Source organism: Amblyomma maculatum, chromosome 8 (genome assembly GCF_055883805.1).
Source record: "Amblyomma maculatum isolate TAMU_Amacu chromosome 8, ASM5588380v1, whole genome shotgun sequence".
In the NCBI taxonomy this organism is placed as follows: Eukaryota; Metazoa; Arthropoda; class Arachnida; order Ixodida; family Ixodidae; genus Amblyomma; species Amblyomma maculatum.
The window spans coordinates 22,599,298-22,616,429 of record NC_139351.1 but is presented as its reverse complement, the minus strand read 5'-3'; the positions used below and the strand labels follow the sequence as shown (position 1 = coordinate 22,616,429).

The 17,132-nt window shown below is 44.6% G+C and overlaps 1 protein-coding gene across 1 annotated transcript in view; it reads right to left on the bottom strand.

Moving 5' to 3' along the window:
* Positions 1-13,163, bottom strand: part of LOC146180712 (chitinase-3-like protein 1) — a 31,603-nt gene extending 18,440 nt beyond the window's left edge. Inside the window, exons 1-7 of the mRNA XM_084577823.1 lie at positions 12,707-13,163; positions 11,702-11,746; positions 9,979-10,041; positions 9,538-9,561; positions 9,184-9,342; positions 3,992-4,209; positions 369-463 (exon numbers count right to left, since the gene is read on the bottom strand). Coding sequence (XP_084433949.1) covers positions 369-463; positions 3,992-4,209; positions 9,184-9,342; positions 9,538-9,561; positions 9,979-10,041; positions 11,702-11,746; positions 12,707-12,806 — 704 coding nt within the window. The 5' untranslated portion in view covers positions 12,807-13,163. The remainder of the gene's footprint in view (positions 1-368; positions 464-3,991; positions 4,210-9,183; positions 9,343-9,537; positions 9,562-9,978; positions 10,042-11,701; positions 11,747-12,706) is intronic.
* Positions 13,164-17,132: the final 3,969 nt, after the last annotated feature.

Below are 17,132 nucleotides of genomic sequence, written 5' to 3'. Positions count from 1 at the left end.
GTGACGTAAACATTGCCCGCAAAGTGTTTAGGAGTGAGCGTCCGAAGCCTCGTCGCCCTTTCACAGCTTGTTTATATGTTCATAATATTTGTCAGCCTTCTTCGAAAAATTGATCTTAGGAGTCGTTTGCTTCTGTATCAGTTCAGTGCAGCTTAGATTCATATGTTTCTTTACACTGAATAAGCAGAGGAGCTGCATCCGCTGAAAATAAGTAGAAAAAATCAAGAACCTAAATATAGTTTTTACTTGTATCCGTCTTTTCTCTGACAGTTGTTCCTGCTTTGACCAATGCTGCAACAGCGGTATCAGTAGAGAATAACTAAAGCGGCTTTACCCAGGCGAAATGCATTCGTGTTGTTATTTCGTACTTGAGAATCTTCAGCAGATCGCTCTCCACGGCCTTCTGCGTGCGGTCGATGCCGATGGTGAGTAGGTACTGCCGTTTGAACGAGTCACGGAGGGCCTGCAGAACGAAATGCGAAACTAAACCAATAGAAACTAAGCCTCAAACATTTATCCCTTCTCGCCCATATACAGAACGTGCTTTTATTTATGACACTAGTACTGTTTATAAATGAAACCGCATAAAAACTCTCAATGCCTCAAACGAGGCAGACTAAAGTAATTTACGTTTTCAGGTGGTGTTAAAAGCGAGAAATCAGTTCAGTAATGATTTTACATAACAGACAACATTACATAGAAAAAAGTGGGAATTTCAGATCGGACCGGCGACTTGTTTGTAGCGAATTAATCAAGTAAATCATCTCAGATTATTCAGCTAAGCTATATTTCATTATTTGTACTACCATTGATCTAAGACCATCCGATCCAACTTGCATTGAGAAACTCTTGCTTCTTTTCGCGCAAAATTATATTATAATGCACCCTATACACTCATGACGTGTTTCAACCAGAAATATTTATTAGCCAGTGGTAGGTACTCTTCCCAAAAATTATCCAAACCAAGTTCAACCGCGGTCTACCGGCCTTTAGAAAATTCGAATCAATCGACTCTTCCTATATAGGCGCCGCTCTCTCGTCGAACCCTTGAGATGCCCTTCCATCGTGTGCCCACTTCGTTTACTGCTGACGACGTGAAAATGGCGACATCGCCGATGGATTTTTCGATCATGCTGGTGAAGAGTTCACTTTGAAAGCCTGGCCTACGATTATAGTACTCAGTAGGGCAATGTTCGTGTGCAGCAGTTGAGGTATTCGAATCATATTGGTACGCGCGTTACGCCATTACCCGCGCGATCCCGACTAGCTGCGCTACAGACGTCGCTGCTTTCCTCTTCCACGAAGTGATACTACAACACGGTGCCCCTCGTTAACTACTCACGGATCGTGGTCGCTGCTTCCTCTCCAGAGTGGTTGACGAGCTACTTCGTGTGCACCGTCCGCCACAAATTTACCACCGCCTATCATCCTCAGACCAACGGCCTCACAGAATGCCTCAATCGTACGCTCACAGAAATGTTATCAATGTATGTCTCCGGCGACCATCGGGTTTGGGACATTATAGTACCTTTTGTAACATTCGCCTACAACTCTTCTCGGCATGATACCGCTGGCTACTCTCCCTTTTATCTGCTTTTTGGACGACACCCATTCCTCCCCTTTGATACATAGCTACCCGCTACTAACGCAGCCACTAGTACTTACGCTCGTGATGCCATCTCCCGCGCTAATGATGCTCGCCGCATTGCTCGAGACAGACTATTGGTCTCCCAAGCCTCCCAGCAATCCCGTTATAACAGTCGCCACCGCGATGTGCACTACGCTCCAGGCTCTCTCGTTCTGCTTTGGGTCCCATCCCGCCAGGTGGGCTTATGCGAAAAACTTCTACCACGCTATACAGGTCCCTACCGTATCTTGCGCCGAGTCACCGATGTCACATATGAAATCGAACCTCTGAACACGAAGTCGTCTGCACCACGAGCTTCCGACATTGTGCATGTGACACGGCTCAAGCCATATTATTCCCGCCCGGCTTCGTTTACTTAGAACACACCGGGACTGTGCTTCTGCTGTCCCATGCTGGCATTCAGAAAGTGAAGAACGAAGTGTCTGGTTACGTGAACGAAGACGACGTCGAGGGTTGAGTTGAGCCGTTAAGCAGTGCCCATCGATTCCGGAGTTGTGTTGCCCATTGGTGCGTGATTTCCACTCGTAACGATATGCGACAGCGTAGAGAACACAATGTGCGGAATCGCGGATGTGTAGGGCCTCAGCCTCGCCGGAGTGCTTTCTGCACTAGTGGCGTGTTATTCGATAGATGCCTTTCTTCCCATTTGGCTGCAATGGCCTCCCAGTTATCTACTGCTAACCTCACCGTCAGAGAGCGGATGGTGTACACTGTGCAAGTATATAAACATGTAGTGTTTTTTTTTATTTACGCAGGCAAGCTTGGTCAGACTGTTGTCGAAGCAAAAACTTCTGTTGGAGAGTTTTGCATGCTAATGGCCGCAGTTAAGACAAAGGAACAGAACACTGGAATTTAGGTTTCCAATTTGTTTTGGCGCAATGGAATGGTTGATGTCTAAAACGTTCGATTCCGTAGCAGTTTTGGTAGAAACGCTCTAGAAAAGTTTTATCGAGAATTTTTAGATCAGCGCATGCGCCCGTTTTTATGTAGTTCGATGCTGAAAACCATGAGTAGCGACCGAGATGATGACTGGTGGTCAACCAAAAAGACGTACCGAAAACAAATATAAATTTCACTCACTTGACAGTAACTCGACACTTTTTTGCTTAGAGTACCGTCCTTTTCACATTCAAAGCTGTTACAGCAGAATAACGCACGCCGCGTCGAAGAAAGTTTTTGTGGGCACTATCATCGTTTCAATCACAGAATTCCAAACACTGTGGTGCCATCTAGTGACAAATCCTGAAAACATTCCTCTCGCGGTGCTGAAGGAGGGCTGGTTTTTATTTAAGGACGCAGTGTAGAGAGCGCAAAAAATAATAAATAGTGACAAGCACTTTTAGAAAAAAAGATAACGGTGTGGACTTACTGAAATCCGCGATATTTTGCTGATATGTAGTCACGGGGGGTACTACACCTAATAGAGTTTCTCTGCTAGATAGCGCCTCAGTTGTTTTATGCTATATTCAATGGCAAATTAAAATGGTAAAGCCTCTTTTGTTTGATATTGTAGTACTCGATGTGTACTAAATGAGGCAAGGTCTTTTCGTCTCCACCATATTCTCATGACACATTTTGGCCAGTGTTCTGTCCCTAATGCTAATGGCCGCTCTTAAGATTTAAGCATAGTGACGCGTAAAAAGAATTGGCATATATGACTGATGAATGGAGCAGCCATAAAGAGAAATACTAATTTTATGTTCACCGCTGGCTGTAATCTGCTGAACCGTATTCTAGGTCCTGGTTGAGGATTATGACTGGCCTGATCCTGTTGTTCTCGACGCCTTCATGGCCCGCAACGCAATGAATTCCAATCTCTTGCTCCGGTGGATGGTGACATCTGCTTTTTTTTTTTTTGCTCACCACTGTATCGTCCGTTGCCAGAACCAAAGTATACAAGACGAGAGAGATACTATAATTCTGTTGTTTTCTGTTTAGAGCCGCCCGCAAGATTACAGTTAGATCATCTTAGTCGAAACTAGTCAGTTCAACATTAGGCAGGTGTTTAGGAAGTGATTGGAAATCTCAGTGATAGAACCCTACCCTCTGTCTAACATTTAGTTTTCCTTGCTTTTGTCTCGTATTAGGGAAGAAACGTCGAGAACACTAAAACTTTATAAAATACAGGAATGGCAGACGCTTCACTTGCTAATTTGGTAAACGATCTGTCAAAAATTTGTTTGAATGACCAATATTTTCTACCAAGAACCGATAAATATGAGCCAATACTACCTACAGAGCAAGTAGCATCGTTTTATTCGGATGCAGTCTTGCATAACCGAAAATTGCTAAACGGAGCCGAAAGTTTGCGCTCTAAAATAAAGCGCCTTGTGGTGTGCGTACCGTGATGATGTGGGTGATGTTCTGGACGTTCCTGGGCAGCAGATCGAGCCCGGCCAAGTGCAGCCCGTCGACGCCACTGCGTTCGAGCCATACGCGGGCGTCGGAGGCGAGCTTCTGCGCAGGCCAACCGGTGCGGAGCATCGCCTTCAGCTCCACCGAAAGCAGGAGGCGCACGTCGCCCGCCGTCTCACGCACATGCAGGAACTTCTTGAACGCGCCTGCGCAGGGAATGGAGCGTAGCCATGGTTACAAACCTCGTCTCTCGACTTTTTGGCAATGAATTTAAAGCTACACACGGAATAACTGAGACAGGAGCCCCGACTGGGGCGCACTGCAATCCACTCCAAATGCCCATAATGCCGCATTGGCATTTCTCGCTACTCTATCCCTCTATTCCCTTCTCTCGGCGACACGCTATCACACGGAATATTCCTATTTTACCTCAAAACGAAATGCGTTGGCAATACTAAAAATAGATTTGTAGCATCCGACACAGGAATATATATTAATCGATTTGTGCACATACCAGCCTGAGAAGTCTTTGCTAGACTGTGTGAGGCCGCTTGAGACAACTAGTAGGCAAGCGGAAATGAAGGAATGAAGTTATTAAGCCACTCTAAATTAGGAGCGTTCCAGTCCACAAGCCCAGGCAAATGCGTGTTTTCTTAGCCTGGCGCGGGGAATAGGTAAAAACCCTCGGTCACCGAAACAGTGGTGCGGGCAGAAAGTTAACTGCTTCCTCCTCGCCAGATATCCGCCGCCGAAGATGTTCTGTCGCGCGCTGTCCCCTAACACTACCCTCCCGCCTGCGTAGGTTGCTTGCGTTAGCATGGCCCGGAAGAAAGCCGGGGTGGAGTTTTTTCTAGATGTGCAAAAAATGCTTGGCTTGGCTGAAACTACGTCTACTGCTAATTCATAAAGCCGTTTGAAGGTTAAAATTGAAACACAAAGCTACATTTGGTGCCTGGAGAATTTAAAGAGAGTTTTGCTTGCCCATATCCGACGTTTTTTTTAATATTATCTGTCTGGACTTCCACATCTTGATAAGCTGGAAGGTGTGCAAGCTGTTTGTATGTCACTGCCATAAAATGGGTACTTAATGGGCTTTTTATATTGAAACTCGTGTTTAAAATACATCTTTGAAGGCCACCCTCCTCCTGAATGAAGTTTCATGAGAGGATTGAACGCAAGCTAAGTTGAAATGAAAGTCTTCCATGAAGGTAAATATCTTTCCGCGAACATCCACTTCTGCCCAATCTTGCATACGAATGCCGAGTTTCCGCGTATGAAAGAGAACTGAACAAGTGTTACGGGAAAGCCTCAGTTCCAAGCAAAGCCAATGTTTCGACAAGGGGACTGTTTCATCTGCGCAGAGCGATTATCACTGACAGGGTTTTCATAAAGTATATAGCTTCAGTTGCATATAAATTTAAATTAAACGAATTATTTATTCTCCAGTCAGGAATTAAATCTCTAAAGGTTGGAAAATACAAGAAGGGATTTCTAAGACCTAAATTTAGAACATTGCTAAAAGGCATAAACACATCGACTGAAAATTAGAGTACCCTAAATATATTTCCTCTACACCATAAATAGTCTGGAATGAGATCAGGTATTGCAAGGGTTGTACAATTCATTGCAATTGTGCGCCTCTTTCCAAAAACATAACCTCATGGTCTTTTTTTAAAACCCGTTTTCTTCTTACGCTTCTCAGTTTGGTTCCCCTGTAGTGAGGAAAACGATGCAGTGGTAGCTTTGTGTAGATAGTGAAGGACAAAGAGGTAGAGGCGGATACTGAGCGCTCGGTTGGACACACTACGATTAGTGCTCAGACCATCGGCCACTGTAAACAATCCTTTTACAAACTCTCCAATTCATTTCTTCTCATAATTTCCTGCTTAGAAGGTATTACTTACTCTTATCCTTTATTACCTTTTTTTTTTTTTAATGCGAAAGCCTTTTTAGGCGCATTGCGAATATCTCGCGTCTACGAGATGTGTCCGCGAGATTCCCCGAGATGTGCTCGCAGCGAAATTCTGCTAGATACCGCGAGATATGTCGGCGAGAGAAGCTAGGCCTTCATTAACATATATCGATGAGGAGAGTTTTGAGATACCGATGTCGCTGAGGACGAATCCAAAGAAAAAGCAAAAGTGCAATCCTGCTATTTATTATTCGTCCATCCTTCATTTTTTCTAACACTTTTAGCCTGTGCTTGTACTTCACCGCTTCCGGGAAGCTGTTTTCAAGTATTCAAACCAATTCCGGAAAGCTCTTGACAAGTAATGTGCTGCAGCTCTGTTCGTATTAGGTCTCTTTGGAATGCCTTTTCCCTTCCAAGAGACAACTGTAAGCATCGAACCTGGATCAGACACCGATTCATCATTGACCTCGGATTGTACTTTCCCTTCTCCTGCCTGCTTGATTTTTCAGGTGACGGAATCACACCGCTTCCAGTTTCATAGAAGTTCATAGCGAAGGAGACGTTCTTTTATTACTTGACCCGCTCATCTACCTCCAAATCCCTCCCTTCCTCGCTTTCTTTATACGAAAAAAAAAGAGCACATAAATCCAGCCAGTGATCACCGCTCTGCCCAGACGAAAACAAGTCCCCTCTTAAATAAATGGTGGCTTGGCTTGCGAACTGAGGCTGTCTAGTTATATTTGCTAGCCATCGTTTTCCTCTCTTCTTATCCCGAATCTTCAGATATAAGGTCGAAAGCTTTTTTGCATTTCAGAAAAGATCAGCTGGGGAACTGTCGACCACGTATTGTTATCTCAACCAGACTGGTGAACTTCAAAAATCTAGCGGGATTCCTGTGTAGATATCAGTCGAATATTCCGGAGCCTTTCGAAGGATTTGGCGAGGCAGACTCTGCGCGTTGTTTGTGTTAACTACTACAGGCAGTTTCCAGCTTTCCATCTTTGAGAACAGGTACAATTATTCATTTTTACACGCTTTCGATATTTTTTTTGCCATCTGTATTTTTATAAAGACTTTAAGAAGAGCTGTTCAACATGTTTATAATGATGCGCTACTAGCCAGTAATAGATCTGATCGTACTCTGTTTACAGCGGACAGTACTCTATTGAGAAAACTTCTTGCTGGCTTACTTTGTGAATAAAGCAATCGGCCGTTAGGTGCAGCTTCCAATGACGATGTCCTTTTCAGAATAACTTTTGTTCCATGTGTTGAAGTGATTTGTTCGAGTAAATGGTCGCTATCAAAGGTATTATATAAAACATCTCATATCAAACTGCTGTCTCTTGAGGGTGAATTTAAATCAGTCATTTTCCGTGAGCACGTAGGTTACCAGTGTTCAGTAAACCAAGCTTTTTACTTATTATAAAATTCTCGATTTCTTGGCATCGACTCTCCCTTTTCTCACTTGCGCAGAATTAGAATTGACAATAATATCTCCCACTCTAAAGAACTGCTCCAGCAGCAGGATTAGAAGATCTAAATAATGCGTTGTAACTATAATGAGCAGTCGAGATGTATCCAACAAACTTTATTGATCTGGATATACAATATATGGCGGCTGCCACCTCTCCTATTTTAGATTTGAATTTATGTTCTAAATTTCGGATAGTTTTCAACTATGATCATACGAGTCCCTGGAGAGCGTGCTCGCTGCTCTCGGTCACGGCGAAAGATTTGATGTTCTTACGATGTTTGTTAGGTTGTGACGGTGTTCGTCTTCTACAAACATATAGCAACAAGTGAGTGCATTGCTAATATGTCTTTAATATTACTTAGCTTACTGGGGATTCACCAACAATTCCATTGTCTTTCTGTTTTCGAAACAGGGCAGGTGTGAGAATACGCAGAGTGGCTGCCCTCACAGTTTATACAAAGGTGAGGTTGGACATCAGTTATCTCGGGAGAAGTACATTTCGATCAAGTTATTCGGCTTCGAACGCACCGTGTGCCATAGCCATACTTCGGACAATTGAAACAGTGTAATGGTTTTGCGGGTAAGTGGTATGCGGTTGGAAGCTCATTCTTGTGTACCCTAATTCCACAGCGCTATAGGGAGCATGCTCGATGCGAAGGTAAGGACCAGGCGCTTAGTTTCTATTTCTTTGCTGTCCCTGCATACCTTGATTAGGTAAAAATTGGTGAAATTTTGTTATTTTACCCCGTTAAGAAGGCCTTCGGTTCAGTACTTTAGGCCATTATCAGAAATAGAAATGACATCAAAAACAGTGTTTAGTAATCTGACGGGTCTAATGATAACGACAATGACTCGAAATGCCCCGATTCCAGATAGTTTTTTTTTGTATTCGCTGCGGTAAAGCAATATAAAAAGAGGTCTCTATTACTAGCTAGCCTCTTCATAATTTGCCATTGCCCTATACTGCCAGCTACCAACTAAAATCTTTGAGCCAATGAACGGCGAGACTTGTCTCGAGTTCTTCGGCATGTTGACCGGTGATCACGTGGATGCTCGGAAACGTGTTTTTGTCTTTCAAAAGGATCAGGAGTTCACCCATATCAAATAAGGACGATTTGTTGAAAGTTCAGAGCAGGCCATATTAAAGGTATGTTCTTGGGCCAGGGTGGCAGCCACCCACCACTAGGCTCAACAAGGGGACAAACATGAACTTGCAAGAAAGTCCTGCTGGCTTCAGAAATATCCTGACTGTAATCGAAATGGCGTAAAGCAGGAATTTCTGTTTCGTCTGAAGAGTATACGAGTGTTGTGACCTCCCATTGATGTTGCCAAACGCGGCCGTGAATTGTTCAGTAAGATGGAGAATGTTTTCTGCGCTTTCGCCCTAGAAAACCTAACTCGTACACTCATTTTCAGCACTTCAAGTGTTTCATCGAAACTGCAGCTGTATAATTTTGCTTCTGGAGTTCGTTCTGCACCTCAAGACAAGCTCTGAGTCTTGAGCTAAAAAAGACCACAGTGTCCCCGTAGGCTCTCTTGACAAATATAATGCCGCAGATATAAATGGTTGTCATAGTAGACGGCTACCTGATGAAGTTATAGTTGCAACCTTAACTGACCTCGGAACACACATAGTCCAGGTACTGATTAGGAGTAGGTGTTCGTATTGGAACCAAGAATTAGATGATGCTTCATGTATAACTACAACGTTTTCGCCTCTATACAGGAGCAAGTTGCAAAGTTTCAGAGCAAATGCAGGCCGAAGGTAATGTTGCATGTTATGATCGTGCGCACCTGGGTCGTAGTTGTAGAGCACGTCATTGCCGCGTGGCGAGTGCGGCTCCGGCCGGCTCGGCACGCTGGCGTAGATGAAGTGGGAGCACACGCCATACGGGTAGATACCCGCCCGGTACCGCGGAGAGAACCGGCACAGCAGGTTGGCGTTGGACGACGCTGCTGGAACGTTATCCCGCGGATATGGAAAGGATACGTGATGATTTTTAAAACAACTCAGAGGCAACATTTGCAGGGTGTACACTCAATAAAGACCGATTGTACTCCCTAGTCCAACACTTACGAGTAATCATTAGTATCAAACCTCTTTTTAAATTATACCCAATTGTGAGGCACCATTTAGTATACACTTGCCTGAGTACTTGCTCGGCGCGTTCTCTGTACACGAGAAAAAGAAGAAAGCGATAGTTTTATTCGCACTTTAATGAAACATGCGCTTACAGGTAGTAACAGACTATATCTGTGAGCATTCCCGAAATGCGGCAACATCACCGACAGTTCAGCGAGCTCTAGGGAGGGTAAAAATGCAACTCTGTAGAAGCCGACGTGCAATAATGAGCAATCACGTGACTGCAACGCCCTCGCTCAAGCCAATTTGGTGTCTATTCGTACGACTAAAGGACGCAGTGTTAGTTATCTCGCACTGAAAACGGAGTGAAAAATCCTACAATCTTGACTACTCGTCTGATTTGATGCTCGACCTGTGTATTCTGTATAGAGTGACCTTATATCAAAGCTCTTTGTTCCCTGTGCAGCCAGCGCTCTCTTCAGACGGCTGTTTTGACGTTTACTTACGTTTGTCGCTGGCACTGTCCTCGAAGGCCTTCCCTATCGCCGCCATGCTCTCTTCCTGGGCGTCTGCGAGGTTAAGGAAGGAAAAAATAGAAAACCAGTCCCGAGCCGCTCTAATGGTAAGTAATTCCAAACAAGGCGGCCACATTAGCGAACTCATTTTTAAATCAAGAACGGACCGGGAAGCTCAGACCGTTACGGAAAAATGAACACAGTTACTTTTATTTTCTATTTATATATTTACCATCAAGGCCTTTTCGCGTTAGGTGTCTTGTGCATGAGATGAACAAACCGAATCAATAACAAAGCACCTGTGGGACACAAATAAAATTTACTGAAATCAAATGCCCTTTAAAAATAAGGAAAAAAAAAACTGCGTACTTGCGCGCTCGATCGTACTGCCAGCGACACACAAGCAGCGAAAAATGTCCTTTTAGACTGCCGAGTGAAAGAAGCGAAGGTTGACCCTACACACCTAAGTCACTAAAACGGAACCAGAAGCTCCCTTCACCAAGACCGTAGAAGTTAAAGAAAGACCTCTTATTTCTTCTTGTGACAATAAGAACCCTCCTTAATTCTGGAAGCCCGCTCACGCTAGTAGTAGCCATTCATGAAATCGAAGTCGAGTTATGCTAAGAACTGTACGCAATCCAGAAAGCACTATATTCCTCGGCTCCGTACTGGCTAAATATCTTGCAGGTGATTACCACATTCTTTGAAAACTATCAGGACGGCCATTCAGTTTGGCTTCCTCAATTCGCACGATTCATTTACAAAATCTTTAAGCGAGAGGGTGGGGGGGGGGGGGGGGCGGGGAAGGTGCAGCGTGTTTACAGGATTATAATTTACTGCACTTCTACTGGTGCTCCGCGCAAAGCGGCCCCCTGTCACGTATCAGCCATCGTTGCCGTTGGTATGTTTACTGTAGCCCGCTATTCTGAAGTCAGCACTACATGAAAATTTCTTTCCACTGGCTTGATTTTATTCTTCAAAGTACCATATTTACAGTGCCACCTCTAGGGCTTCCACTCCCCTGACAAGCCATTGCCTGCGACGTCATTTCTCCAAGCTACCTTTCAAAGTCATAAAACAAATATGGCCTCGAATAGGTTCACGTCCACAAAACTACAGAGCTATATTCTCGCCGCAATCGATCATATCTCGTATTCATTTGCCACTTTATGATGATATACGCTGCATGTCGTCGTCTTCATCGAATTCGATCGTGCGCAGGGGATCCAGAAGAGCATCACTATCGCATTTCCTTCTTTCCTTAAGTGTACCAAGCTATCCCCATATAATTTTGTGCGCAAGGGCTCCAATCGCCCATTTCTCTGTTATTTTCTGAAGCCCTACCAATATGTAATGGCCTCGAAGCAAAAGGCAAAATAACTAAATCAGATGCAGTTCTTTATTAACCCTGTGATATTTGACGCCTATGTGCGACTTCTATCCGTCGACAGCATTTTATCTGGCTTCTGAACCAAACCTGTCCGACGCTTATCTGATCTTTTACCGATGCAGCAGTGTCAGTGAAAGCCTAAATGCGTGCAGTTAGATTAACACACAATACACGACGTGATAGTACGAAAATGTTTATAAAAACCCAATATATAAACTGTTCCGTGCTGTATGTTTCATAAGCTACAAACGGCCCTTACAATCCTCTGGGAATGGGATGCTGGCCTTAGCAGAAATGAAAACCAAACTAACGCTCTCTACTTACCTTCGATGTGCCCGCCTTCCTCGCTGTTGAAGTTCTTGAGCCGAACTGAAAAGACAAAATAGACAAAACGCGGCTCTGGTGCTCTGATAGGTTCTTAGCTGATCTTCGATGTACGATGCAACTGAAAAATCTACACAAAAGAAACGAACAAAACTCGCAGTAGGGCAAGGTTCAGTTGCTCAAAAAAAAAAAAAAAAAACCTGTTCCTGAAGTGGCTAACATGCACCAGTGCTGTACGAATCTTATTATTTTAAACTTTATCTGCTATTGAATATTCTCCTCTAAGCTTTTCTCCAATCGTGTTCTGGCAGTAAATGCCCTTGCATTGAGAATTGGTGCATATTGAAACCACACACGGTTGAGTAGAATTCGAGACATCCGATTTAGCTACAACGCTGTTTCGACACCGAAAAAAAGACGTTGCTCATGAACCATTCTACAAAACCACCTTCCAGTCGATGACACATTTGAGAGTATTATGCGCGCCAATTGGTATGCAGGCACATGCAGTGCTCAGCACACAGTGTTAGGCTGAAAGCTACTGGCCAAAGTGGTGGATCCGTTCAAGTCGTAGCTAACTCAGTGATTGCATCAAGTTTATTTGGAATGTGGATGTTTTCCCTCCGTCAGTTGTGCAACTGGTAAAAACAAAAATTATGTATTAAGAAGATCACACAGTGACTAAATGCGTCCGAAATACTTCTGACGCGACTAATGAGTCCGAAAAAGGGTTCCTGGAAGCAAGGCTGGTATCGTGGCAGATTACGGACTTTGCTTGAAAAGCTGGTTGCATACGCACAAGGTGGTCGTACCATGGCCATCTAGTTTAGATAATGACAACCGTTTCTCTTTGGGAGATGCCATTTTTCATAGATGTCTAGCACGGTCGTTACCTTGAATTAAGATTCTTAATCTAGCCATAGAATATATAGGACAATCTCCGGCTCCAGATCGCTGAAGATGTATTGCAAGACATCGAGCGAAGCTGTTCATTAGTGCACTCACCTTCCTGTTGAGTCATGCCGGCGAAAGAGAACAGCATGGCCGCAGCAAGCGCCGTGACGCAGACTACGGTGAGGAACATCCCGTACTTCCGCTTGGCCATCGTAAACCACCAGGACACCTGGTAGCCCAACTGCCCACTGCACACGCGAAACACACTAATTTTCTGAGCTCTCTTTGACCTTAGCCTGTGCCACCTTCATATACCCCCGTGATTTGGCCGCAACGTCGGCATAAACTGCATCCGGCCATCAAGCATGGTAATGTGTCTTTTACTGTTGCTTCCCTTGGCGCTTACCTCTTATGTAGAAATTTAGAGAACAATCTATTATTAACGACATACTATGCAATACGGCGTTATTGTTATTGTCTGTTTCCTTTGTCAGGTAGCGCTCTGTAAAGAACACTTTAGTAATCATTATAGCTGCTTGTGCTATGACACTAGTCACGCCTGCACGCGAGTGAGATCTATCGCGGCAATAGAAAGAATTGAGGTGCGAAAACCACTTTCATTGCAAACTGAATTAGAGGTGGTTACTAGAATTATTGTAAAACATCTTCCCTGCCAATGCTTCCAATCCTGGCTTTCTGAATTTTCCTAGACAAGGATGATAAATGTCTATCTACCAGGGAAGCTGCGACGTTGCAACATATTTGTGAAAGATATCGAATGCATGGCTAGCCGAGAAAACCGAACCTTGCAGACGGTACCACTACCTCAGTGACCACCCGAGGTGTGATGCTTTTACATTAATATGGATCACAAACTCGATCAAGCGTTTGTTTAGCATGTACATGCTCAACGCCAGAAACAGTTCGTTTCAGATTTTCACCAGGGCTGCTACGGCGGCGGCCAAATTTCGAGATTCGGAAGAGTGGCCGTGGTACATGTCCATCAACTAATTGCGAAAATCAATAGTGAAAAATGTCACGCCAGCTGTTGCCAGTTTCCCACATGGAGATTTCACTCGTTGGACCACTTGGAAACATTGCTGGCCAACCTTCTCTGTACACTCCTCCACGTACTATCACCATCATTTAAGCGGTAAGAATGGGTGACAACTGCCGGCTGGGGAGAGCACTGAGGCGTCGTGCCGTATATGGGTCCCCTAATAAAGTTTTACCTTTTCTCTTTTCTGCCCCTCGTAAAACGTATTTTGTTTCTCTCGACGAGCAAATAGTGCATGCAGATTCCTCACTGCTAGAGTGGTTGAGTGTTAGATGCACATATGTATTTTCTGCGCGATATAGCGAGGACAATACATGGAAAAGTCAATTTAATTGTCATGTATGCGATTACGTTTCCTGACCTTATATCGAACATCACCGATGATGCATACTTTGGGTTCGCTGTAAATGCTACCTAAGTAGAATATCTCTCCATTCTTTTATTCACTTGAGCCGCCTTATGGAGGTTCCCTTTGTAATACTTACTCTTTAAGCGATTTAGCAGCACTGGCACGGGTATTCTGGTCGCCTGAAAAGAAAAGTTTTGCGCCGGCAAAAATTTACTTTCTCTAAGTGGACATTTAACTCAGCGCTTTCTGATATTTGTGCCACGATGACAGATATTACTACACGACTAATGACCCAGCGCTTCTCAGCGAGGACAAAAACTTTGGCATGCGATGTATGCGTGAATGCATACTATAAAAATGATTAAGAATTGCAGATGTATAGTTATGTCAGAATGCTGGCCATTATGAAATTGAAGGATTGACAAAAATCTAGTCTGATCGGGTAAAATAATGTTAGAAGAATCGCTGACCAAGGAGATTGCGCTTTAAATTTAGACATTTCGTCCTCAACATGGAACATTTGTACATTTAACTACAACCGCTTTGACGGTGATCTTTTTCGTGTGGCGTGTTTCCCTTTATGTGCTTCGCCGAAACGCTCCGGACTATGGAGGAGTATGTCGACCTGCGTGTCTTGGTCCAAATTTTTACAATCAGGACACTGGTGCTTAGGATCAAGCACCGCAAAAAAGATTTATGCTTTTTTTCTCACAGCCATGGCTTAGGTAGTCAGGGCAGCCAAACGTCTTACTTGAAATGATAGCACACCCGTTTTTATGCTCAGAGTGGAACAATCGAGAATACGCTTTAAGAACTATAAACCACAAAAACCTTCTCTCAAGGCGTTTCCAGCATTACGTTCAAGCTTTTGTGGCCTTCTCGCAGCACCACCGCACAAGCACGCATTTCGTATACTGAGGAGAGAGCAGAGCCCCGCCGGGGTGGCGCAGTGGTTACGGCGCTCGACTACTGTTCCCAAGGACGCGGGATTGAATCCCGGCCTCGGCGGCAGCTTTTCGATGGAGGCGAAAAGCAAGGCGCCCGTGTGCTGTGCGATCTCAGTGCACGTTAAAGAACCCCAGGTGGTCGAAATTTCCGGAGTCCTCCACTACGGCGTCTCTCATACCCTGAGTTGCTTTGGGACGTTAAACCCCACAAACCAACCAACCAACCAACCATAAGCACGCTGCCGCGGGGTCATAGGGAAGAAATTGCAAACTCCTTATATTCTAAAGTCATGAAATGGAAACAAGTAAAGAAAACGTTGACAAATAACTTGCAGTAACTGCTATTAGACATCGGCGTTACCATGCACTTGATCGAGCAGCAGCTTTTCGGTGTGCTCTGCATCGGATCGTTTCTAGGCGCCGCACAATAGGAGCGGACGGTGGTTTCGAAAAGGATTCACACCTACAAGAGCAGATTACCGATGCTAACAATACACGCAAAGGAAAAAATAGATCAGGCACGATAGGCCTGACTTCCTTACCGGACATGCCGATCGTGCTCTTCTTCTTCTAATAGTGAGATATGTTATGTTCACGCGCATTGCTGGCCGTCGTCTTCTTTTCGCCTCATCAAGTGCCTGGGTAGCTGTCTTTTCTTCTACGTCACAGTAACTCGCTTTCATGTAATGACGAAACGTGCAGGCTAATCAAATACTCTCATAATCAAATAATCAAATCAAATACTCTGCTCCTTCTGTGACTATCCAGTAAAAACAATTCAAAACACACACATGCGCTGCCACATGCCCCATAAACAAGTACCCAATTTTAAATGCACGGCACTGGTGCAAGCCTGCAGGCCACTTACTCTTATCTTTGAAATGGCGTGTTTATCCGTCCTTTGTCTTGCTTCTATTGGAATCCCTATTTGGTCTAAAAGTGTATCTGCCGGATGTGCATATATTTCACTTTCATTTGCCCTTGCGAAGCCGCAGAGCAACCCACTTTAGATGCACTATATATAAGGTAAAGCAGTGTTGTATCATCTCCACCAATAGGGAGAACCACATGAGATGGTTTGAGTTCATTATGATGTTGGTGGTATGTCCTCTCATGACCTTTAGCCTTTGATCTTGATCATTTACATTGACCCCCGGGTTCTAAGACTATGTGTAAGGGCGCTTCGTTCGCATCGCATGATACGCCATCATGGATAGCTAGTATATAGGCGTCCCTTAGCCGTGTTTCTCAAATAGCCAAAGAAGAATAAGAGCCATCTGGAGATATCGGTGCAAGCATAAATGCGTACCAATAGAAGTTATGTCTTGAACAGGCTGAATCTAAGCTCTGCTCTTGTAGCAACGCTTCCAGAACTGTTGAGTAGAAAGCGGGAAAAGTCCAAGGGAGAATGGTTAAAGCTTTGGGGGCTACCCGCAATAGAAAGCGTGGAGCAGTCGCCATTGTAGTCAGCAAAATAAAAAGAACAATGGAAGAGTACACAATACACTGACATATGTGCCCGAGTTTACATACAAGGTGCTGGTGTTTACATAGAAGGTGCTGCGCCTTCTTATGGGATACATGCGCCGGGAAAATTCTCTAGGGCAGAAGACGCCCTGCACCTACGTGCATGGTCTAGCATATTAGGCGCTGGTGTCGCTGCAGCAGGCAGTGCCAGATGCGTCTCATTGGTCTCGACCTGGGTAACATGGGGACTTGAAAATACCCGGCTCGAGAACCGGTTATTGCAGGCAGGTCCGGAAGCTTCAACGCCGTCCACGACAGCCAGGCTGAACACGACATAATAGACATCTCGTCATCGGAAGTGGTTTACAAAGACTTCACATCAGATGTGATCTCTGAGCTCAACACCGACGCAGAATCATCTCCTCATCCTCGACACCAATTTCTTCAAAATGCTGAGGCGTGTCGCCATGATCGAGCCACAGAAATATCTGGACCCGAGGAATTCCGTGACGGGGAGGCAGGAAAAGCAGCGCCTGGCATGTAGGACCGAAGTAACACGCAGTCCTCCGTCGTATGCTCACAGCCACAGCACCAGCAAGTTGTCCTAATGCTCACATTATTATGTCCAAAGGCTCCGCAACGGTTTCAGCTTAGCGCCGCACAACGCGAGCCGTAGTGACCCTCCGCACCGAAGCGGGAGTACACGTGCATTATGTC